The sequence below is a fragment of the Aulonocara stuartgranti genome (assembly GCF_965226115.1).
Source record: "Aulonocara stuartgranti genome assembly, chromosome: 13".
NCBI lineage: Eukaryota > Metazoa > Chordata > Actinopteri > Cichliformes > Cichlidae > Aulonocara > Aulonocara stuartgranti.
In genome coordinates, this window is record NC_138949.1 from 19779411 (window position 1) to 19804912 (window position 25502).

The window sequence follows — 25502 nt, forward strand, 5'->3', positions numbered from 1 at the left end:
TTTTTTCTCCTAAATTTTGAGAAACTGGTTGTTTATCAAATACAGAAACATGAGGCACTTAATACGACTACCTGATTAAAATGGTTCAGAGACCTTTAGAGCTACATCAAACTTCTAGGCTACTTTTTTGACACAATCCAATGGGATTTGTGTCTCCCTGGGATCAAACTGTGGATCTTTTGGGAATGTGTAAATCACTACACGATGAATCAAACTGCTAAAAGTGATTTTTCTTAGATTACTACAAAGATCTCACCTTCTTTTGGACATAAGTGTGTTACATCATAATTTGGAGCGCTGATATTTGTATAGAATTGAACTTTATCACTGAGTATATTATGAACACCAGCTAGTATAAAATGATATTATTTATTGTAATTATCATTGTGTTACACTGTTAAGCCCAGTGTTGCCATCTGATTGTGACTGACCCGTGTAATCTTGATGTTTATGCTGGCCAATCTGGCACTGAATTCTTACATTCTACCAGCATCTTTTCTTTCATGTTGGATTTTTAAAAAATCAATCAGATTTCCATTAAAGACAAGTACCAAGACTTCACTATAATTTCTTTAACACAAACAAGAGTTTTGCTTGGAAAACAAGGTGTTCCTTACAAAAATGAACAAATAGTCCAGATCTATATAAGATATGAGAATCATGTTCCATGCAGCTGGAATTCTGCAGCTACTGTAGTCTGATACCTCTGAGCTCTTCATCCGGGTTCATGTGGCCCTCTAACCAATAATATCACAGCGAGTGACCACCCTACAGCTGCCTGTTGGATTCCTTGAGGCAAGAGAGCGCCCAGTGTCTCAAAAAACATCCAGCACTGATTCTGCATAATCAGCAATATAATTTCCCTAGGGATTAATAAAGTATTCTGATTCTGATATCAGGCCATGTGCTGTAGTTGTACAATGGTGAGAATAAACATGGCAGTGAAAATGCTCTCCGGAGAATGTTGTTCGAGATGTTGGCCTCAAATTACTCCCTAAATCTGATAGACTTTTATGTGCAGCTCTACTATGCAGTGCCCAAGATCTTTATGTCCTCCAAGTCTCCTCGTGCCTGTTTTAGAAAGGAGTATGGTCTCCAACCTTCCTGCTGGGGTGTCTGTTTCAAGACAGCTGCTGACAGCTCAACTGAACACGATAAGTCTGAAGTCTGACAGCGAAGGATCTTTGTAGTCCGCACTGGTGAGCCGTGGCCTTTCCAGGCTCACGTCACATCTCGTTGTTGAAGTGAGATGGATTTGTTCGATTGGCCGTCTTTTGGTTCTCCGGCATGTTGACTTCAGCATCTCCAAAATGTCCTGCAGATTACCACCTGACTGCTTTAATGCCAATCCCATCGTCTGTCCGCCTCGTCATCCTTGAGTGAAAGTTCTGCTGGCCCACAGGAACCACTCACCCAACAGCTGGCCTTTCATCAGGAAAGACCAGTTGAAGCTCCCTCTAACAGTATAACCCTCAGCACTATTTATTATGGGACATGTGCTATGGGTGCTTTCTTTTTTTTCATGAGATTTGACAACCAGGTATTATAAAATGAGCATTAATACATATTTTCATCTGAAGGCATTTGAAATCTTATTAAAAGTTATTATCATTTCACCAGTCTACCCTGAGTTCAAGCAACATTTTTGCTTCCTGGCAGTGCATCATGATGGCAGACCTAATGTGGGGCAGCATCATTTGCCTTTAATGGGACAGTTCACTGTTTTACCAGCAGGAGGACGACTTCAGAGCTGTGGATTAATGCCTGTACTTGAACAGTTATGTCCCAGGCTGAGGACTTGCTGATCAAATCTTGCTTGAATAAAGGTGTGCTTTAACATTTGTCCTGTCTGATTCTCACCAAACTTGGTGTAAATAAAGGAAGGAAATAGGAAATCACAAGATTAAGAAAAAACAACAACAACAAAAAAACTTGGAGGTTGCTACTCTTTTTCTTTTACTCTTATTAAATATGTGAACCAAAGGTGGGTAAAGTGTTGTTCTGCAAGGCGCTTCTGCAGACAGTCATAACTCTGCAGTGCTGTCATTTACAGACAGCTTTGTCTTCAGTGTTTTACACCAGTTTAACAGATTTGTAGCATTTACAGGTGCTTTTGTTTTTGAAACACTGATATTTCCAGTTTACCACACGTCTTCTTCACATGCATCGGCATGTTTACCTTTTCAAACAATCTGTGCTTGACATTAGGTCTCATACCACCAGGCTTCATGGGGGATTTGTATGGTGAAACTCATTCCCTAAAATGACTGGCTTAGAGCAACACTTGTTAATATTCCTTTCCTTGATCTTTGCTAATCCGGGCATTGCAATCATCGCAGTCCAGAAGAAACCTTTGGCTGAGCTGTCAGCTAAAGTTAAGTATTATGAAAGACATTTTGATGGGACTTCATTGCAAACGATCTCTAAGAAGTCTGGAGCCTTGTGACACAGGTGGCTGTGTGCACCTGCCTGTCTGCTGCTCATTAGAGAGGTCAGTGGTTATTCAGGGCCCTAAGCCAGCTGTATCCACATATCCTTTGCTCTGGCTGGTTACTTGAGGGCAGCCATAAACTACTGCTAGTCATAGCTTGCCGTCATCACCAATCCACACCTGTTTTTGACCCAATATGTGAGCTAAAAGCCTAAGCATATTACAGTAATTGGGAGGGGCATTTATCCTGTGGCCCAAGTTCAGTTTTTTAAATGGGAACCATGCATAGATGAAAATCCACAGACTCAGTAATTGAAAAAGGAGCACTATCCTTAATGAACACTCATTACAATAATATCCATACAGGCTGTTTTATGCTGCCTTGTATAAGAACCCAGTGGGGATGGGGTGGGAGTGGTTATCGTTTTTTTTTTTTTATGTTAATCAGGATACTGAAGTTTGTGGCTGATCAACACAGTCCCTTTGTTAAAATCCCTGCTTGTTTTGCGACGTGCGTCACTGGCGTGCAATAAAGACGCAAAGGCGCAACTGTAGCCCACTTCTTCTTTATACGTCCGAGCAGCGGACTCCGGTCGGTACTTGGAATAAACGGTATTTCTGCCCGTCTTTATTATTAGCGCTTCGCTCCGCCCTCCTACCTGTAAATCTCCCCGCTCTCCTCTGGAGCGGATCTGACAGGCGCTCTCAGCTGGCCGCTCCGTGCCAGGGCTGCAGGGGACCGAATGGAGACAGCGATAACCACCCGAGCGCCAGCCCTTTTACGCAGAATTGACAACGAAAACGCCCGCAAGAAAACAGTCTTGTTCTCTGCAGTGACAGCTACACACCTCTAGAATTAAATTCGATTCATGTGCACTTTCTCCCCAGCTTTTCCAACCTTTTTTTTCTTCTCCAGTCCTCTCACATTCGATTAACGCTTCAAGAAAATGAAATCGATTCTCCGCCTGTGAATCGACAGGATACCTGAATGGAAGACGGCTAGAGGTCGACTCGCTGAGATTGGGCTGCAACAATTTTCCCCGGCGCTGTGTTTACATTAACCGAAATATCAGTGGCAGCCTCGACGGCTGCAAACGATGCCGTCTCTGCCATGGCATATTGCGTGAAAGAGCCAGAGAACCCCCTCGGAAGGAGAAGCGCCTAAGATTCGTCATTATTGCGGATTTAAATGCCTCTCGCCAAAGGCCACCGACCCGCTGTTTTGGATAGGTTCGCGTGTGCCGTGTCTCCTTCTGTCACGAACAAACAATTCACAGGCTTGTGAAAAACAGAAAGAGACTTTATCGGGTGGGTTAACATAATCTACAGCAAAGAGGGAGATTTGTTTTTATTTTTCCCAAGCAATATGGCTGGTGAGTGGGGCTGGGGACGCTGGCACAGGCTCTCCAAGGCTCCTAAATGCTAGCTGAGGCAGATGGCACGGTTCCCCATGGAAGCGACAGCTCTATGAGGACAAGCAATATCAATAATAACATAAATCCGGACTCTTCGATCTTAATATCGAGGATGGCAGACGTTGTCATCCCGTACTCGTCCGAGGTGCCCTGCGACAATAATGGCCAGCGCATGTGGTGGGCATTCCTCGCCTCCTCCATGGTGACGTTTTTTGGGGGTCTCTTCATCATTCTGCTATGGAGGACCCTCAAATATCTGTGGACTGTTTGCTGTCACTGCAACATTAAAAACAAGGTATGTCTGCTGGCCCATCAACAGTCTTTCTTTCTGAATTTGCTCGTACATAATCACTGATGCACATGCTATACACATCCTTGTGTATTTCTATGGCACTGACCTGACTTCTTGTTCTATAATGGCTTTCATAACGCAACCTGCATTTCCCTTGGCTGAATCTGATGGTTTCCTTTTTATGTACATCTTCTGCACACCCCGGAGTGCTGTGCCGATTGAAGCGCCTTTAGAATGAATTCAGCATGATTGTTATTGTCCTTTGGCTGTTTACTACCTCCCACTCCTGAATGAAGGGGGTGATGTTGCATGACAGCTATGGGTGGGATGAGAGGAGAGCAGTTCCTTCATTTTATTTAGCTTTAGCAAAACACAAAAGTATCCTCATGCCATGTCAGCTGCTAAGTTCTCAGGTGAAAGTGTGGATTTCACATGGCATGCACTAGTTTTATGTAACCACGCATATGATCCTGCACTCCTAATGAAGTCCACTGGGACTTCTCATGGACATTAAGATTGAGATAGCGTGCCCTCTTCAATTTTGGATCCTTTCCCCCCTGCATTTATCCTCCTAAATGTTTACACTAGGTGTTTGTGCTGCACATCAAATATTTTCGTGGCATGATGAAGGTAACCTGTCTGCAGGACTAATATAGAAACGGTATAATAAGGGTGACTGCCCATTACTTTGCTGGGGGTAGATGAATCATAGCTGATTCACATTTGTATTAAAGGCAGCTTCATACGTGACTCACACACTTGTGTATAGTCCAAGTGGTCCCCTGAACAGAGGGGTGTTTTAAAAGTAATTCGCAGAGTGTGCAAAACACGGCTTACAGTATTTTATTTTACGATGCTTACTTGCCATGGGAGATATGTTAATATTAATCCAAAGAACAAATACAAGAAAGCAAGTGCAGTCATGCTGCCGATCTGTCTTCAGCGGTTTTATAGAATTTGGGGGGAAAGAGGATGTTTTTGTGTTGATGGACAGATAGAACAGAGAGTGAGAGTGATATCCTTTGTCCTTGATATTCAAATGAATGACCCTTCTCACTCCCACTGCTCTGCTATCATGTGTTTTTGGTGGACTTGACCCTTTCCTGCCTGTATCTCTTTCTTATAAGGACTGGTATAAAATGGGACATAAAGAGCTGCACCCTTAAATTCAATTAATGTTTATTTATTTATTTTTTTAAATATAGAGCCAAATCACAATCACAATACTGTTGGGTTTCTATTTATTTGGAAGCAAATTCCAATAATCAAATGTCTGATGAGCAAGGGCTTTACGGGGGTGGAAAGGAAGAACTCCCTTTTAACAGGAAGATCTCACTTGTGGAACCAGGCTCAGGAAGAGAAAAGTGTGTTTTACTCCTATCTGCTCCAAGGGAGAGAGAGGACAAAAATGTAATGATATGCGTCAGTGGTAAATAAATCAATGCTCAGTGTCTCACAGGAGTTGGAACCTATTACAGCATATCTAAAGGATGTCTCAAAGACAACCAATCCAGCCTTAAATATGTGCTTTATCAAAAAGGAAAGTTTTAATCCTAATCTTAAAAGGTGTCTGTCTCCCAAGTCCAAACTTGGAGCTGGTTCCGCAGAAGAGGGACCTGAAAGCTGACGGCTCTACCTCCCATTCTACTTTAGGAATCACAAGCAAGCCAGCAGTCTGAGAGCGGTGTGCTCCATTAGGATAATATACTGCTATGAGGTCTTTAAAATATGATGGGTTCTGATTCTTAAAAATTTTGTATGTGGAGAGAAGGAGTTTAAATTTGATTCTGCATTTAACAGGGAGCCAATGAAGAGAAGTCAATATGTGGAAAAAATATGCTCTCTTTGTAGTTGCTGTCAGTACTCTAACTACAGTGCTTTGGATTAACTGAAGGCTTTTCAGGCAACGTTTAGAATAATCTGATAATAGTGAATAACAGTAGTTTACCTTAGAAGTAACAAATGCATGAAATAGGTTTTCAGCATCACCTCAAGACAGGATATTTCTAATTTTAGAGCTATTGTGATGGTGAAAGGAAGCATTTTTAAATATTTGTTTAATGTGAACATTGAATAACATATTCTGATCAAAAATGACTCAGATTCCTCACACTGTTACTGGAGGTTACTGCCATCCACGATACGTGAAACACCATGTTTCTAAGATGTTTAGTTCCAAATATAATAACCAGTTATGTCTGACTTGAGAAGACAATTGGAGCTCATCCAGATGTTTGTCTTTAAGACACACCTGTTGTTTAACAGGTGTTAAAACAACTGGCTTTATAGAGAAATAAATAAAGCAGTGTTTTATAATTTAAATAGTATTGGTCCCAGTACAGAACCCTGTGGAACTCCATGACTAACTTTTTGTTTTTTACATAAACAAATTGGAGTCTACCAGATAGATATGATTCAAACCATTATAGTGTAGTTCCTTTAATACCTATAATGCATTCTAGTCTCTGTATTAAAATGATATGATCAGCTGTATTGAATCCTAAACTGAGGTTTAACAACACGAGCATAGAGATGAGTTCACTGTCAAAGGCAATCAGATCATTTATAACCTTCACTAGTGCTGTTTCTATGCTACCATGTACTTTAAATCTTGACTAAAACTCTTCAAATATACCATTCCTCTGCAAATAATCTGTTTACTGTTTCCACTCTTTCAAGGATTTTAGAAATAAGAGGAAGATTGTAGAATGTTCTATAGTTAGCTGAGACGGTTTAATTACAGCCACCTTGAAAGCCTGTGGTTTGTATCCTGTTAATAGAAATACATTTTCTACACCAGTATTAGCTGTCAGGATTCTGTCATTTAGTTGTGCTCATGGATCCTGGTGTAAGAAATGGCATCAAACCATATGTCTTCCCTCATACTTCTCACCATCCCGCTGAGAAAGTGATGAAAACAAACCATGCAAATATAATTAGGTATCCATCTTGTGACTGTTAGTCGGTATCTGTTTGCATCTTATATCTTGCAAATGAGGAGAAATAGCAAAAAATGAGAGCGTGTATCTTAGTTAGTGCTCGTACTTTCCCTTTGTTTTTGTGTTGCTGTGTGTGGAAGGCAGAGTCATCCCGTTAGGTGACTTTGATAGGCTTGACACTTGGCTGCTGAGGGAAAAGGCTTGTTAGGGGTATTAAGAAGGGGAAACTGGATCTGTGTTCAGCTGACTAGTGCAGCAGGCTAAGTTGGCATATGTCAGAAACAGGATGCATAGCTGGCGTGGTGGCGGTGGTCAGCTTTCTGTGGCGGTACTGGGAACCTGGAATCACGGGCAAGGAAACAGAGGTGGAAACTCTGAGAGAGACACAGGAGGAAATGGAAACGGGGGGTTTGAGGGTGACGAAGGGTTTTAGAGGGGGTGTTGTGTTACATACCTTGTGTAGTGTCCTTGTGTGCTCTGCTGTTGATACACAGCTGTATCCTAACTCTTCTCTGTCAGGCTTATAAGATAGAAGTGAAAGATCAAAGGATCGTACTGGAAGTAGGAAAAAGATGAGAAGATGTAGCGAAGTAAAACGTCAAGTGCAGTATTTTGGATTTTTGGAATTGGGGCCATTTCAAGTCTGCAAACCTGCGCTGTGCTGTTCTTAAAACGGCAAAGCTGATAGATGCACCTAAGAGTTGTTGGAAAAATGATCAAAACTCCGTAAACAAGCGATGTTTACAGCATTACCTCTGCCTCTCTAAAACAAGGCAATACGCTTGTATTCCACACTACAGAACAATACTTTATAGGTCTGGTTCTTCCTCCTATGTGGACTGAAAAAAAAAAAGCCCAACATAAGATAATAATAATAAAAAAAAGCTATTGATGTTTCTGGCATTGTGCTGTAATGGCTATATTTATGGAATCATTTATCTGCCAGGCATTTCAGATTGCCCAAATGCCATTTTTAAACCACATATTTACTACATTTCTAATTTGATTTGCTTCAAGTTATCCTGTAAACAGCCGTTCTCTCGCTGCCTGGGTGAGCTTGATTATTCAATTCCCTTTTTACAGTAAAGACTTCACACAGTCTAAATAAGGGGTTTCCTAAGAAGGGAAAGTCTCACTCAAGAAAATTATAATGAATATGTATGACTGAGGGGAAATGTAAGCATACCCACTCAGAGGTACTGAAGTGGAGGACACTAAGGCCACGCTGACAGGCTTGTTAATATATAAGCCTGCTCTTTATTTTCCTCATGTAGAGTCCTGGACCGTTTTTTGTGGTGTGATGCTTCAATGCAGTATGGTTATCTAATGGTCTAGTTATCTACTCTGCATCATGCCACCTCCAGGAGTTCTTATATGACGCCTGTGTTATTTTGAATGTGTGAGGAGGAGGAGGCGTATAGAGGCTTTGCATTTGTGGCACCACTTTCTATTCAAGCATGAATGGCGCCATTGTCCTCTGTAGAAAGTGGCTCAGTGAAAACTCTGAGAAATCCTCGATCAGGTCTGTTCTACAGGTGAGAAGCAAATAAAATTATTCGAATGAAGTTTATGAAATAATCAAAATATTTATCGATTGATTTTGTGGTTATGGGCATAAATTTTCCTGTCTTTGAACAATTGTTGCTTCAGTCTGAGGGCAGGTTCCAAATGTGTCTCTTTTTATTTACGATCATAGTGTACTCTTTCCAGCTCCAGCAACCTAGGTCTGCATTTAAGAGGCAGAACATGGGGGCAGTATAAGTCATTCGCCATTCTTTTACAGAGTACAGTTTAAAACCCCATCTGTGACTAATGCATTTTGCACTTTGTTTGCTATTATTTTAACACTCGGGTTATGTTTTTATTTGCTGTTTGGATAGATTTAAGTGTAAGGGTGCACAGTGAGGCTCTAAATCGACCTGGTCACACTTTGAAAATAACTGTGTTTGCCTTAAAGTCCAGATACCAAATGCTTCAAAGCTCTTTTTTGTAGATTGTCTCCATGACCTCTGCAGGAGTCTCGTAACCATACAAGTGCAGACACAAAGCATATACTGTCACTGTTGGTCTGTTTACACAATCAGAACATTTAAAATTTTTAAAAATCTTTTCCCATGAGGTCAACTTTACTGTTAAACTGCTACTTCATTTACACAAGACTCCACAGATGTTCAGAAGAAACCTGGCGATGGACTTTGAGATGTAGAAACAGGCTTCTGTTACAATGCGGTTTCACATCAGCTACACACCGGTATGAACTGACAGTACACAGCTGCTGTACGAGCAACAAAAGAGTGAACTGTCACGTACTTCAGTCCAAGCACCACACCACCCATTGTATCTCTGTGTTTTGATGAGACATATACACCAAATGAGGCTAAAAAAATACACCTCCCACCTCACCTCAGTACAACAGCTGATGCAGCTACCTTCAGCCTCCCCCTCATCCCCCTAAGGTGCAACATGCAGAGTTTTATGTTCACTTTAGAGCCAACAGCCATCAGGACTGTGCAATTGTTTCTGTCTAAACAGCCCAACGAGAACAGCGATGGAGCAGTGCTCCTCGCTCTGCATGTACACTCGACTCTGTATTTGCTTTGCTGTATCCAAATCTGATATATTTGCATGCTTTTTTTTGTCCTGGGTCTACACTCTATATTTGTCTTTGTAGTAATGATGACAAATATTATACACTATTGTTTACTCATTAAATTACACAGCAAATATAGCTGTTTTACATTTGCGGTCTGACACATAAAATTTGTTTGACCCTCTCCGTCACCAGTGTTACATTTTTCTCTATAAATATAAATTCTGCTTTATGTGATACGGCATTTGTTGCTCATTTTTACATTACCGTGCAAAAATCTTGAGTCACCTGCTATTTCTTTAAATTTTGTCAAATTTTCTTGCAAAATCTTTCATATGTAATGCTGCTATTTTAAAGGTCGTCCCAATTATAGGAAATTGTAATACTGATGAATTACGTGTTGAAGTTAAATACTGTGCAAGTGTTGGGTTCAGCCCTAATTTATATATATTTTTATATTTTGTTTTCAAGGAGCAGTTCTTCAGACTTTCTGAAGCGCTTTCAAAGTTTGGACATTGGCTGCTTTTTCAGTCATCTTTAGTCCACTCGATGTACCTGGCCATCTTCAGAGGAATGTATTTTTTCATTTGTTAAGCCTCTTAATACTGACCTCTGAATCGTTCACACATAAAACAACGCACCGATGGACCAGTGTTGTCTACACATAACAGACGACTTTGTAAAAAACCAAATGCAAATCTTTTCATGCATTTTGTAACTAGCACACTGTAACACAAACACTTTAGTTGAACCTTAAAAAAGCCAAAGATAAAACAGTTTGCGAGGCATAAAATATTTTTAAACCAACAAGATGATTCCCAAAGAGATGCTATGTGCTATTACCCAAAACTTGGCATATGTTGGCATGGTGTGCAGTGTGTCCTTGAAAAAAGTGAGGAAACTAGATAAGTGGAGGACAAAAAAGTATTGTCAATGACAATGATTGGCAATGACTTTATTTTTCAGAATCACAATAAAAGTGCTCCACTGTGTGTTTTTTCTATCAGTCATGGATTGGCCTCCCCAGGGTCCAGACTTCAACATTATAGAAGCAGTGTAGGACCATTTTGAGAGAGAAAGGAGCAAAAGGTAGCCAACAACAGCCAAAGAAGAGCTGTGAAGAAGCCTGAAGAACTATTCCTGAAAACTACTTAGGGAAGCTTTCTTGTAATTTCTTTAAGAGTTTAGACCAGGGGTGGGCAATCTCAGTCCACGAGGGCTGGTGTCCCTGCAGGTTTTAGATCTCACCTTGGGTCAACACACCTGAATCACATGATTTAGACTGTATTGTAGTAAAAAGGTGGTCATAGCATATATTGATTTTCAAGCTCATAAGAATTGCCCAAACAGTTTATGCCTCATATACCGCATTGTACTTCCATGTATGTTTACATGTTTCAATAAATAACTGCACCACTTTCCTAGCAAATTGTAATGAATGGCTCAAGACTCTTGTACAGGACTGTACAATGATTCAAATTTTAGCCTATTGTAGTTTCTTTTTTTAAATTCCTTGATATCAAAATCCTAACCTTCAGCAGGAGTAATAAATTAAAATAATTACATTTAATTTAAAATAGCCCATTTATCGTTGAAACCTTGAATTAAGCATGTGCTGTTTCTGATGTTTGCAACAGACAAGTGTCAACAGGGCAATCACAAGGCTATTAAAGGTTTGTTTTCCTCAATGGGAGTTTGATGTGTTGGCCAGACTGTGCTTGTGCATTTTCACTAATAAAGTTAAGGTTGAGAACGTATTTGGTCCTGAGGCTCCATCTTCTCTGACCCGTGTCAGTGTGTGGTTTAAGTTTTCGTGGTAAAAACATGATCAGAGTCTTAATAACTAACACTTGGTTGTTTAACGGTGGAACGGCAAATCTGTATTGTTTAAATCTGCTTTCAAACTGCGAGGAGAAATCAATCCAATGAGCCTCTCTAATGAAATATGGCAACCCTGGTGGATTTTAAATCATCCCAATGCATTTTCCATAATTGAAGATTGTTATTGATTTTTATGCACTAAGGCTTAGCTTTCATTCTAAGGAATTGATGAAAGATGAGTCCGAACCCCACCTCAGTGTTTCCGTGTCTTTGGCAACATTTCCCCGTATCACAAGGAAAAAAATATTCCACGGCAGAGGAAATGAGGTGCGCTGGTGCACTCTTCGGTGCGCCTTTAAGCAGAATAGATTGTTGAGGTGCCTGCAGAGAGGAACTGTTGTGAGCCTGTGTATCCCTTGCTCTTGGCAACAGACCAGCTGCATTTTGCCAGAACAGCATAGTGCACACACCCTGCCATCAGCTGTCGCTCTCACTAACCCCGGCCTAACTTGGCCCAACTTGGTCCCCTTCAACCCAAAGCTTATGAAAATCCAGAACTAATTGAAAAAATACATGAAAAAAACAAACCCTTTCCTAAAGAGCTGTATATCTGCACACATGCACAAGTGCACTGAAGGCATGCGTGTAGGTGGACTATGTTCTTGTGGCAAGTAGCTGAATTGCACGCGTCTTGTCATGTGTTGTTGACACTTGCGGGAGAGAGAGCATGCCTCACAGCTGTCCCAGGGCAGAGCGTGACCAGTTTCCACTCCAGCTCACATGCCTATTCCCAGCCCTTCTTTTCATAATCATTAGCTGGCTACTTATTTAATTTGAATTCTTTGTTCAGTCTATAAGAAGTCAGAAAAATGCTTCAAATTGGCAATATTTTCCAGAGCAAGGATGACCTCTTCAAAAAAATATCCAGTCAGCTATGTTAAGAAGGAAAGCAGAAATTTTCCTTCATAGCTCACTTAAAACCCATTAATCTATTTTTAAGATCCAGCCAAAAAGAAAAAGACATAAGCTGTGTGGAGTTTAGTAAAAATGTCTCACAATTTTAATGTGCTTTTAGATTCTGAGCAGATGGAGAAATAGATGTTGTACTTGAGCAGCACACACTAGATTTAACAAGCTTTTACAAACTGGCTATGTTCGGTATCACTGATTAACCTTCTTTTCTCATACTCCTCTAATGTGGAACATGTGACTCATGAGTTATTATCTAGTGAAGATCCTCCCTGGGCCTGAAATGATGGCCATCTAGGGACAACTGTAGTTTGCCACAGGGATATATGTTAATCCACAGACAAGAAGTGGCCATATATCAGGCTGGACTATGTATATCATGGGATAGACAGAGGTCCCCCGCCCCCCTACACCCAGGGCCGCCACTATGCTACCCTGCTGTCAGGCTGTTATGTCTTCTTTGGCCAGTCTCTGAACTATTAAAAGGACATCCGTGCCCCAGGAAGCATTCAAAGGTGAAAGGTTAGAGGGGCAATGCGTACCTGGCTCCACAAGGGCGAAGAGCATTGGGATGATATTTCTAACATTTTCAAAGTGTGTGCGATACTGTCTTAAGCCACCTTATCCTCCTCCAGTCAAACTGGCAGTGGAAACGCATTTGCATATATCTCTGCTGGTTGAGACCTAAGCTGGCATGGGAGGCCTGCAGGAGGGAGATAGCTAGCTAGTACCTGGCTGTCCTGCTGGTTTACAGCTTATGGTTTCTAGTGTTTAACGACTTCTCTTTTTCAGCTGTAGTCAAACGGCTCAATGTCAGAGTTTGCATTGGTTGGGTCTGCACGACCTATAGTCAAGTCGTAGAAGTCAACGTTTAAAGCTTTTTTTATGCCTGACAATTTTTCACATGAAAGGTTGAGCTGGTTTTTATATTTGGACGTTCATAGAGGGATAGCGGCATATAATCATCCCTCGTGCAGCATGTATTGGATTTAGTTTTTCTTTTATAGCTTAATTTAAAAAGTCACTTACATGTTTGTATGTTTCTTAGCAGTGGTAAAAAAGGAACTGTCTCAGAATGTTTTTGACTGTTTAAACTATGAAATATACTCTGATGTTCTATGTTTGCCATACAGAGCTATTAAAGTACTAGAAACAGCCTAACCTTGCATGTCATTGCATGGAATCACAGCAGCCAGACAGACCAGCACATTCACCGCCATGGGACTCGCATTTTCTGGTGCTGATTATCAGGCAGAGCCAGCCATTTCCTAGCCTCCCCCTCATCTTCGTTCCACTCCCCTTAGCCCACCACCCACCTCGGATATCAACAATGCCAGTGGTGCACTGACACATGGACATCAAAACATGGTTAACGTTATAATTGGTGCTTTGAGCTGTGAGCGGTGATGCACAGAGAGCGATAGAGAGAGGGAGTGCGCAGAGGACATGGCAGTGACCTTCACAGATCCCAGCAGGCGGTGATTCTGCTTTAGAGATCCAATCTTTCTCTCTCGCTCTCTCTTGCTCTCTCTCTTAGCAACAGAAATGACTCTGTGAGGCCGAATCTGTGGGTGAGCACAGAAGCAAAACTTCCATTTTCTGAGAAGGTTGGTAAAGTGTTAGGATTACTCGTCTCCACCACCACCACCACCACAGCCGCTGCCCTCAGCAACCAGTCTCGATTAACCTCCTAGGTAGCCAGGCTAATATGCTAATTGTTTTTCTCCTTGCAGGCTAACAGCAGGATCAGGTTTCTCTGCCTTCATAGCCAGCATGCTACATTGCTTAGCTTGCCCCTCATATGGCAGCAACCCAGTCCGTTTCTATTAGTAAACAGAAGCGTAGACGCGGATTAAAGGGAATATTATTGAAGGGTGAATGCAAACATGAATGACAGCAAAGGGCAGCCTAGTAGCTGAACCTTGTTCAGGCAAAGTATGCAGGCCTGCTTCACAATGATTTTACCTCTTGACTTCTTCTGACATTTTCCAGAGTGGCTGCGCAGAATGAATAGCCCAGCTGTCAATTACAGTGTTGCTTGATGCTTGCAGAAGTGAAATCCCAGAAGGTCTTGTCTCACTCAGGTTCCGTCTGTTGCCCAGCGTTGCTCTGAATGCTGTGAAATGTATCTAGACATGAACCAAGCGATGCAGACCAATTTCAGAGTGACATGAGCTTTGTAAGATGATCCCCGTAGTGTTGAGCTCCATATGACAGCATGTGTAGACATGATGTACAGATGATGCGCAGAGTGCATGGCTTCGCTGCTGCTCTCATTAAAGATGGATGATAATGCAGAGTTGCCATACTTCTCCCTGACAGCCTCTGCTATTGAGATTAAGCAGCATTGTATATGATGATTGTTAGTCATCTGTTAGCTTTTAATCTGCATTAAGCAGTGTGTTTTCTATCAATTAAAGCCATTTTAAACATGGATCGGTTTAAACTTTAATGACACAAAATGCATACACTATATCTCCTGCTGTAAGGTGCCTTAAACGCTGACGCCCATACACAGAGTTGTATATCTCTAGTAGGTGTCTCCTCTGAAGCTGCTGGTTAGGGCGTCAGCGTCAGATGTAATGCCTCACTCTTTACTCCCATCGTTTTACACAGACTTGGAAAAGCTGCTTGGGGGTATACATTATACATTATGCATATGTGTGACATTGTGGATGAGTCTGTACAAAGTGTTTTATGTGTTGGCAGGGCCAGTTTTCTTTAGGAAACAGTATGGTACTTACAGTTAAAGAAATGTGGCTCTGCTGTAATTATTGACACTCCGCTTGTTCGCTGCTGGCGGGGGCTGGCGGTTCGATTCTTCTGTCTACAATTTGAAGTGTCCTTGGGGAAGATGCAGAGTACTAAGTTGCTCTCAGTGGGCAAACCAGCAACTTGAAATATTATTTGTTGATGAGGAGAAGCAAATGACTAGATAAATACCTTGTACAGAAAGTGCTGTTGATCATTCACAACAGATTCTGAAAGGCAGGCTGTACATTCACCACCATGGGACAGATCCAGCCATTTCCTGGCCTCCCCGTTAATCATATGTAGGTATGATAAGTAATACATCTATGATTTTCATTTTTATTTAACTATTTATTTCACAAGATAGAATAATGACATGCAAAAACTGCTTCACTGGGATTCGAACCATGGACTTTCTTAGAGTATTAGAGGCCATGTTGTACATGCACTATCAAGTTGGCTATGGCATTGCCAAAGTTGTAAATTAGTAGTGCTACCACAATATTTTTCTCGTTATTAGCATCATTTAGAATGAACATCCTGAATCTTTAGGGGCCGTTTGTGGTCTGTTCTGAAATTTCTATTTCAGTTATGATGTTGTCCACGGGAGCAGCGGGGACTAGTTTTAATATTCAGACTACGTAATTCTATCAGTGTTGCTCATCTAAGACATGACATCCATTGGCCACAGTGACACACTGCAATTGTGCTCCATCTCTGTTGTGTGTTGACAGGGCTTATTAAGCATGATCGTTACCGGTCTCAGTTATTTTACACAAGTAGAGACTTTCAGCACCATGGAGAGCGCAGGAAGGGAGCATGAGCGAGGCTTCTCGTGCTCATACATTCCTGACGGTGTCAGTGCTGGTGAGCACTTAAAAAGTAGTTGTTAGACATTTTTGTGTCTTTTGTTTAAATAATCAAGAACCTTGTTGTTTTGTAATATAAAAATAGAGCTGGGGAAGATGAATGAGCTGATGTTAAATCATCACTTAGCCTTAAAATTTATGTCTAGAAAAGATGCAGAAGTAAATTTTCTCATCTTTCAGTTTGATCAAGTTTCCCTTTTCACACTCAACACATGGAAAGAAAATTCTTCAACAATTTTGCATACAGCTAATTGCTAATGAAAATTTTAACTTAATTTAGACTGATAACCTGTTATGAGCTCTCGGTTGTCTATGGAGCAACTCTCTGTTGCTCACTGCTCTTTACTAAAGAATGAAGTTGGAAAGCTCATGGCCCAAAAGCAGGTTTAATTGGTTCCACAGAAACTAAAAAGGGGTGTGAATAGGTTGTTAATATAGGAGTGTTGGCCTCTCCATCACACTGCATATCAGTGCACGTGAATAACTGATCATACGTAAGTGAGCATCTGTTTCTGTAAAAGTAGATGTTGTGAGTTTGCCGGTCTGAAGAATTTAGGTGTGTGTTAATGCACGCAATCTTCTCAGGAGTGGATGTCCCAGGAAATTCAGCCCAAGGTCAGACCATGGAATGCTGCATCTCAGCTGCATCTAGACGCTACAGCCGCTTCTCTCTAAAGAACACGGTGGGGGAGGGGTGATGATTTGAGCTTGTTTGCAGGCACAGGACCTGGGCACTTTGCAGTCATTCAATCGACCATGAACTCCTCTTCATAGCAAAGTATTCCAGAGTCAAACGTGAGGCCATCAAGAGAAGAATCAAAGCGCAATGGGCCAGTCAAAGACCAGACCTGAACTACAATGAAATTCTGTGGTGGGCGGGTCAGAGCTGTGCATAAACAATTGTGTGCAAACTTTAATGAATTGATGTGAAGTGTTTTAGAAGATTGTGCTAAAGGTGGTTCTACAAGCTACCGAGTCATGGGTTGTACTCAGTGTCTCACAGTAATGCACACAGTACTCAGTATTCAAACGTTTAGTTAATTAAACAACTGGTGTGCAACTGGTTAACATTTAAAGTACGGTTCTTCATGCATTGCACAACTAGTTTGTTATTGTGCCTTAAAACATCACAGCATTCACATGTTTTTAAAGCTAAAATTTGGTGTATAAGAGCAAAATGATAAGAGAAGAGGTCCAAATTTCTGCAAGTCGTTAGCCGCAGGGATAATGCTATTCTTAGACGCTTACCAGCTAAAAAATTTAAAGTTCATGAAAGTCATGAAAGTGGGGCTAAAGAAAAGGGGTTATTCCCCTGGGAGCATTTCGTCAGCAAATTTCATGGCAATCTGCTTATTAGATTATGCATATTAGATTGCATTATGTGCAAAGCTGACATTTTAGCCTGAGGGTGCCACTGGGAGGAAGCTCACAAATGTTCAGAATCGACACGGTTCATTCTTTGGGGAACAAAAATGCACTCAGTGAATGTCAAGGATCTCCAAACGGTTGTGCAACCGCAGTGTCTAGCCTGCAGAAATCAAGAAGCAGAAATATTAAGGTTGATATGATGCAGTTAGTTTTAGAGTTGTTTAAAAAATGGATGGAAGGTTCTCAAATGTCATTTTTTATTAAGGTGCACCTTAATTCATAGGTGCTCTGTGGTGAATACACGAAGCACAGATGGTGCTAACAGCATTTCTGAATTATTTTGGCTGATCTTAGTCTCTGTTGGAAATATCTCTACTGACACGTCTTGTTGATGATCAGTCAATGTATTTTGTATAACAATGCTCGATAAGCTTATTTCAGCTGATAATTTTGATTATACCAAATACCATTCTGGCGCTTGACACTTTGTCTACAGAAATGTTAATATTTCATCATTATAACTGTTTATTGTTTGTTTTTTCATCTAGAAGGAACATCACTGCATTGCTTCGAGTTAACTAGAATCTTTTGCTCCTTGAATAAACCAGTAAACGATTGTTTATTGGTTCTTTTATTCATTATCTATAATCTGCAAAATGTTTCTGATCTGTAAATAACATACAGTTATTACTGAAATGTGCATTCCAGGTAAACAGTGGATTTTCAGCAAAAGATTTGAGGGCTAACATGGCAGGGCTGAGAGCTTTTATTTGTGCCAGGAGGAGTGACTTAGTGCATTTGCAGGAGCAGACACTAATGGTCTGAAATCTGTGGAAGGGGCAGGTGTGGGATTGGGGAAAACAGTCCAAGGCAAACCTTTAAATTAGACATTAGACTCACATAAGACTCACACACACACTTCTGAGTGGAATCATCCATTGTTGTTTTGATCATTTTAAGAAGCGGTTATGTTTATAGATTCTCTGAAAGCCATTTTGCTGTTTTGTACATTTTGGCAGTTTTGTGAGATGGTTGAATTCCTCTCTTGGTTTACACCTAACCGCAGTCCGATCCTATGTGGAGACACAAATCCCTGTGGGGTTGCATCAGGATGAGCATCCGGCATAAATATCTGCCAAACCAAACATGCGGCGCTACCCGCTGTGGCGACACCCTTGTGAATAAGGGAGCAGCTGAAAGTAGCCTTAAATAAATCAAATATATGCAGTTTTCCTCAAGGACTGAATATTGACAAATTTAATGCATTATAAGATTTCGCTCTGTACAAGACAGCCGTGTGTAATGGCAGTTACATCAGCCACTTCTGGTTTTCAGATTTCCATCCATGTTTCAGGGATTCTGGGCACAGTAAACACTTCCTGAGGAGCTCCTTTTTTTTTGGAAACACAGCAGACTGTTTGCATCTTTATTTTCCGTCACACAGTAATTTCATTTTTCCCGACAAGAGCCAACTACCTGGCTGAAGACTTGGAGGCTTGGAGCTGCTTGTAAATAATTAAACTCATTTGCTAAATGATGGTTTTAACCTCCGAACTCTAATGACCAAAACGCAGTAATTGATGTGACTACCTCACAATAAAAGCTACCTTTGCAATATGAGCAATAATGGAAAGCACAGTTTTAGACCCTAGGCACACTAGTGGAAAGAATAAGCAAGTGAGCAGCACGCAGTGAGGCTCATGTCAGTGAGATAAAAATGAATGAAATGCACTCCTAGTTTTGTGTGAATCCCTTGAACAATCGGAAGCATTTAAATCCAGCTTGTGAATAGCACTTCATGCTACTACAATGCAAATTGCTATATAGAGAGGTAGTTAAACAGTATAATGAATAATAATGGATAAAACTGTGCACCATAAATTGTAATAAAAACATCTTGTTGTCATCTTCAATAATCTTCCATGTGTCGTTACGCATGCTACAGCTTATCCTGTGCTTTGTGTCCTGATAATTAAGTGACTGCGATGGTCATTCCTGATGAACAGCCCAGGTACCCATGAATGGTTTTGCCTTCCTGTGCTTTTCAAAGCGATGCAATAGGAGACAGCTGAGCTTAGCAGCTGCTCTGCTGCACATTGTCTCAAGTGAACATGAGCAACAGAAGTACTCTGGCAAGTGTTCAGAATGCCACAGGCTTTCACCTTCTTTCCCTTTATTCATCTGTCCTCTTTAGTTTGATCTGCTGTTGACCTTGTTCTTGCTTATCCTTATTAGTTTCCATACGTTGGGCTTTCCCTCTGTTTGCATGTTCTCTGCTCCCCTTGCGTCGGCCGCCATCTCCCTTTCTCCTGTCCTAAAGCATCGTCATCGGTCATTGTCCTTCGGGTCTCCCTGATGTTTCCCCAAAGGAGCCACGGTTTGTGAATTTTGTAGCCAGGCAAGACTGGTCTCTGGGAAGCCGTTGTTGCTCAATTGGTTCCCTGCCCTGGGGGGGTATAAACAGATCATAACTCAAATCACAGATGACACGTGAAAACATACCAGTGTTAAAATATTAGGAAAGACTTTCCTTCACCAGTCACTTGCAATTAAAGAGTATGACAGGAGAGGGTTGAAGTGGAGAAACAGTCAGCAGGAAGGGAGAAAACAGACGTCTGCTGTCCGTTTTTAACAATTTGTGAGAATAACTCCTCTGCCTTCTTTTTATTTCATTGTGATTTTGCATTCAAACTTAAGGACTTAACCTTTGCTCCCGGGATTAGAAATGGAAACCAGTTTCCAGTTTGTGTGCGACTAGAGAACGAGCTTTTCACCTGTTCCAAAAGGGGTCAGAGTCAAAGTTGACAAGGGTCGCTGGAGAAATTAGCCTAAGTGTTCTCACATGTCAGTCCAGGCAGTGAACGGTACAGAGGCGAGCTGACTTTTAAGGTGAAACCCTACCTATGCGAGTTGTTTCCTCCTCCCGTGGGACCAGTTCTGGCCTGCTAACATGGCTGCTCTGTAATTACTCTGACACGCAGCCTCTGACCATCGCTGCCACGCTCCCCGTCGATCAAAGCACCCCATTCTTGGCGAGGTGTGCGTGTGGGTGTGAGAAATACAGGGTTTATGCGATTTAAAAATGCATGCTAGGCGATAAGAACAAAGACACACGAGTTGGGAAATACATCTCCTTGTTATAAATAGATAAAGAGGATCTGTCTTAGCCTTGTTCAACCTTCCAGAGTCTAGTCATTACGTCCATTTCCACGCACTGGTCCAATAAAGAAAAAGAGCTTCTTTGTTATACTTGAGATGAGGACATTCTGCACTTTCAAACGATGACAAAAAAAATTTCATTAAAACATTATGAAGTCATCAATGTAATTCCGAGATAGCTCGAGTTTTAGCAGTCTGTTCAGAGGCATGAAATATAGAGAGGGGACTTGGAACAGCAGTCGGAAGCCAGTGGGCAGAATGGCAGCAGCTGTGATATATAGAGACTGTGCTGGATAATATGATTTACTGCTCTCTCAAGGCCTGCCTTGGCCCTGCTGTTTTTACTCACACATAAAGTAAACACACATATAAAACACACAAGCGTGCGCGCTTGCACGCCATTAGCAGTATCGAGAATCTGACATTTAAGCACTGTATGCCGTGCAGGTGGTGGTTTTGTTTTTCCGTGCAGCCTCTGTGTCATAGCAGAGCAGTTAGGGCACAGTGGGGGAAAAAAAAAGAAAACAAATAGGATAAAATCTAACTTGAATTGCTATAAAGTTGCTCATCCACCAGATGTGGAAGCTGTTACTCCAAAAATCGAACGTAAAATGTAATTTTTTTTTAATGTAATCTTAATATTAATGATAACAATAGCTTCAAAATACAGGCAGGCTACTTGTAGGCATCATGGCAGTGATCTTATATAAATACTGTCTGCTTGAATTATGGCAGTACAGTTGTCTGACCTAGTTTTAACCTCCTGGCTGTGACCTCTTGGTTGTAAGTTCAATAAGGAGCATGGGCCATTTGCTGTGACACAGTGAAAGTGAGAACCCTGCTATGTTATAGGCCTTACAGCAGAACAGCATTCATAGATATAAATATAAAACTACATGTACTGCAAGATGTATTTGCTGTTTGTCAGCAGGATTATGTAAAAACTGCCACGCAGAATCCAAGAATTCATGATACTCAATGGCACAAGGGAGACAATCTTTCCATGGATCTGATTGCCTCATTTAGTCTTCTGGGACAGGACATTGTTCTTGGTGAGGAATGACCTGTACAAGCTGAAGAAAGGGAAAGTCACAGAGTTATGGAAATGAATTAGAAGGACCAGGGCAGGATCAAGCCTGGGCCACTTGCAGTGAGGGCTCTACCACGTGAACCACAGGGCTGCCTAATGACCTTCCAGTTTGAAAAGTTATTAGAATTGTTTCCATATGCCAAAAAGTAACAGAAGTCTAGATTCAGATTTAGTTTTACAGGCACTTAAAAGCAGCTAAATGGGCTTTGGGAATTGAAAGTGGAAGAAAAATCAAGGCAATTAAATTCTTCCAGCCATTTGGTCCTTTAAAGTTTCTCCTTTCTGCGTCAGCAATGTTCTTAGCCAAATTGCATTTTCATTTGTTGTTGCTGTTTGTTTCATCTTTCCAATTACTGCTGTGGATTGATGCTTTCTGTCCTCTGTGTTAGGAAAGCAAACAAAACAGAAGCACTGGGAACTCCCTCTTTTAAAGGTAGCTCTCGTTTATTGTAGCAGAAATCATTAAATATGAGAAAAAGTAATCCAAATGGCATCTTTTTTTGATTTTGTTGATATACTGTTGTAGTATTCTATTTTATTTTTTTAATAGAAATGACATAAATATGGGATAATGTGTGTTACCACATGGATCTTAATTATTAGGGCATTTCCTATTGGTTAGAGGTTATATAAAGAATATGTGTTATCTCTACTAAAGCACTATGGTGTGTAAGCTCCTACAACATAACGTTTATGTAGTGCCACTACAAATACTGCATCGAGTGGTTTCCACTGAGCTCCTGCACGCCTTCCTATGGGACGCATATAACACAGCTGAGGTGCTACAGGTGGAAACACTCATGAATAATGGAGACGCCGATGTGTTGTGCATTTTTTGTGTGGACACAGATAGTGTTGCTGCATTATTGATGGGGCTGAGACTTACCTGGAGGTAGCGTTCTTTACCCTGATATTCATAAATCAATAGCAACAAAAGGCCTCAGGGTGTTTTTCACAATAAAGCATTGGCCTTTTGTGAATGACAAGGAAAAAAAACACATTTGCTGTACAGAGGAAAAAGAAGGAAGCATAGGCCTAGCCTGTAATGTCTGCGGTTGTATGTGTTCTCCTTTGTCACGTGACTAATTTTCTTTCTAGCTTCGTGGCTAGAGTGCAGATGAGGAAATGGCCTTGAGGCCATTAGGTTGACACGCTGCAGGAAATGATCTGAAAGACCCAGGCGTTCTGATAATGACCATGTGATCAGTGACATCTCCTGGAACTACCCAGCAAAACTTGGCCCTAATCCTGCTTTAATAGTAAACAACAGCTGTAAGGCTCAAGTATGCTCCGATTAAGAGGCAAAAGAAATGACTTCAATCTTGCTGGAAATCCTTTCAAATAGGTCCTCCTTTTATAAATTAAGCCTTCAGAGATGATCCAGAGATAATTCTGATATGAGAATTGTGTTTGAAAAAGGGAGGAAAAAAAGGTCTATCAAGTGTGCCTTTTACTTATATACTAATATAATGGGACATTGAGGTTATGCAGAGGCATTTATCCATGCACATACTCTGAAATGCACATTAACACTTGACAAACTGAGAAAAGCCGGCGGTGTATGTTTCTTTCCTTTTGCGTAATGTTTTTACAGGCATATTGGGCTCTTCTTGGTCTATCATTGTTGAACAGGGTTTAAAATAGATACGGGTATTTGAAGGCAGCTTAGCTGCAACTGCAACACGTGATTGAATTAGAGTGCTGTCAGTTGGGTCCATTATTGAGGTCCCTGGGATGTTCAGCGTCTTTGCTAAGAGTCTCTCTTGTTACGGTGCTTTTCCTGGAGCATTTATGGTGCCCCGTGATGATCGACGGGAAGATGCTACCGCTAAACGTTTATTTAGTTTGCGGCCACAAATCTCAGTGGAAATGTTACCACTAATGGGTTTGTTGAATTGCAAATATGGCATAATAGTGCACAAAATATTATTTGCTTGATCATGCTGTGGGAAAAGCTAGCGAAGTTAACTTGACTGACAGGATGAAAGCTGCTGCTGAAACACTGAAAGAGTGAATGACAGAGCATGCAAAGCCTGTGATAGGTTAATATTGGCTGCGATGACCACGTATGACCACATTAAAGCTTAGTATGAATTAGGGCAACCTTATGTTACCCCAGCACAGCACTCTCGTTGTCATTGACATTTCCTTGAGACTTGGCTGCTGTTTGTGACATTAGGCCACACAGGAGAATATATGTCTTGTAAAGCCTAGGCAGCGAGGACTGAGTGTTTACCAAGGTTGCACTTGGGCTATTTTTTACTGTTCACCAAGCTAAAAATAAAGTGATGGTATTTTAGTATTTTGCCACCTGCACTGAGAGAGCATGCTTCCTTTGCATTGCACCTTTTAATGTGGAAATAAGAATTTAAAATGTGTAAGCTTTACTCTTTCAGTTATGGTTAAAAGTATGAAATGTTATGAAAGAAATGTTGCTTTTTTCACCTGGAATCTTGACTTTTTTAACAAATATTGTAAAAAGACGTTCGATATTCCTGTGCTAATATTAGTGTCAAGCTATTGGTCCCACTTTTGGCTCAGGTTTTGTGTTACTGTGAAATGAAATTTTCTGCCAAAACTGTTAGACTGTATATAAAAGATGGCTCTGAAGCCAATGCAACCCCCTGCTGGACATTTGAACAGCCAGAAGGAGGTCTTCCAAAAAAAGTCTGGAGATGGCTGCAGTCACCACGTGGTGTGGTGGCATATGGCTGCCCCTCCCCCAGCCTGGTTCTGCTAAAGGTTCCTTCCTGTTAAAATGGAGTTTTTCCTTCCCACTGTTGCCATGTTGTCTAAATGCTGGGGTTTTCTTTCTAATTTTGTTAAATTATAATACAAAGCCTCTTGGGGTGACTGTTATAAATATATAAATGTATATAAACAAATTTCAGTTACATTATTTTTCACATTTTATATATGACCTCCATTAACACTTAGGCTTTTATTGTAAATTACAGTCAAATAAAAAGTAGTATTATAGTTAAGCAGGGTACACTTTAAACTTAGCCTGACAAAACTGAAAAGAGTGGGCAGTGGGTTTTTTTCTCCATACACGTGAAAACACACATAAAAATCTCAAGCATAGTCAAGAGCATACCAACGTAGCAACCTAACCCCAAATGTATAGAAGTGCTGGCTGATCAGAAGTCACCAAACAGTGACACAGCGCACAGTCTGACTTATTTTGGTCTCCATCAAATGCAGAAGCAGAGTTTCTGATAAATTTTCACCTGGAAGCAGTTTTTTCTAAAGCTCCAACTTTCAGTGATTTAAATTGCAGACAAAAGGCCAAAACACACAGAAAAAGCTAAGTTTACCAAACTGCCAGTTTACATGTAGACAGGATCTCAGTTAGATCTCCATTGGATTGTGATGTCCAGTTTCAAACATGATAAGTGGCTTTTTGTATAGTTAAAATGAGCATGTATCTTTCATACCTGCTAATTTCTCGATTTCAGTCCCAAATCATAAAACTGTAGATTGGATTACCCAGGGACTGTTGGATAAACACTGTGAACACGTTGACCATACAACCGAAGCTATGCATTTTTGTGCAAACCATAATTTGATAATAACAGGATTAATGCTGTTCTCCGACTATTGCATGTCAATTCCTTGACCAGATTACTTTAAGGCTAAAATTGGAGCAAAGATAATCTTATCAAAAGGCCCTACGGTGCATTACTTATAAGCCTTTCCATTTATGGCATTGCAGTGTTAGATCTAATTTCTGTCAGTGCTTTGATTCTGAGAGCATATAAAGCAAACTAAATCACGGCGTGAACTGAATAGCTATAAACAGAAACGT

At 40.9% G+C, this 25502-nt stretch overlaps 1 protein-coding gene across 7 annotated transcripts in view; it reads left to right on the forward strand.

The window, feature by feature from the left end:
- Window positions 1-2938: 2938 nt before the first annotated feature.
- Window positions 2939-25502, forward strand: part of kcnma1a (potassium large conductance calcium-activated channel, subfamily M, alpha member 1a) — a 149413-nt gene continuing 126849 nt past the window's right edge. For 5 of the 7 annotated variants that reach the window (XM_082557322.1, XM_082557324.1, XM_082557323.1 and 2 more), the window contains exon 1: window positions 2940-4141. In XM_082557322.1, the coding sequence (XP_082413448.1) occupies window positions 3851-4141 (291 nt within the window). In that variant the 5' untranslated portion in view covers window positions 2940-3850. Of the gene's footprint in view, window positions 4142-25502 lie in introns of all 7 variants that reach the window. The other 2 variants (XM_082557328.1, XM_082557329.1) reach the window with 1 other exon arrangement.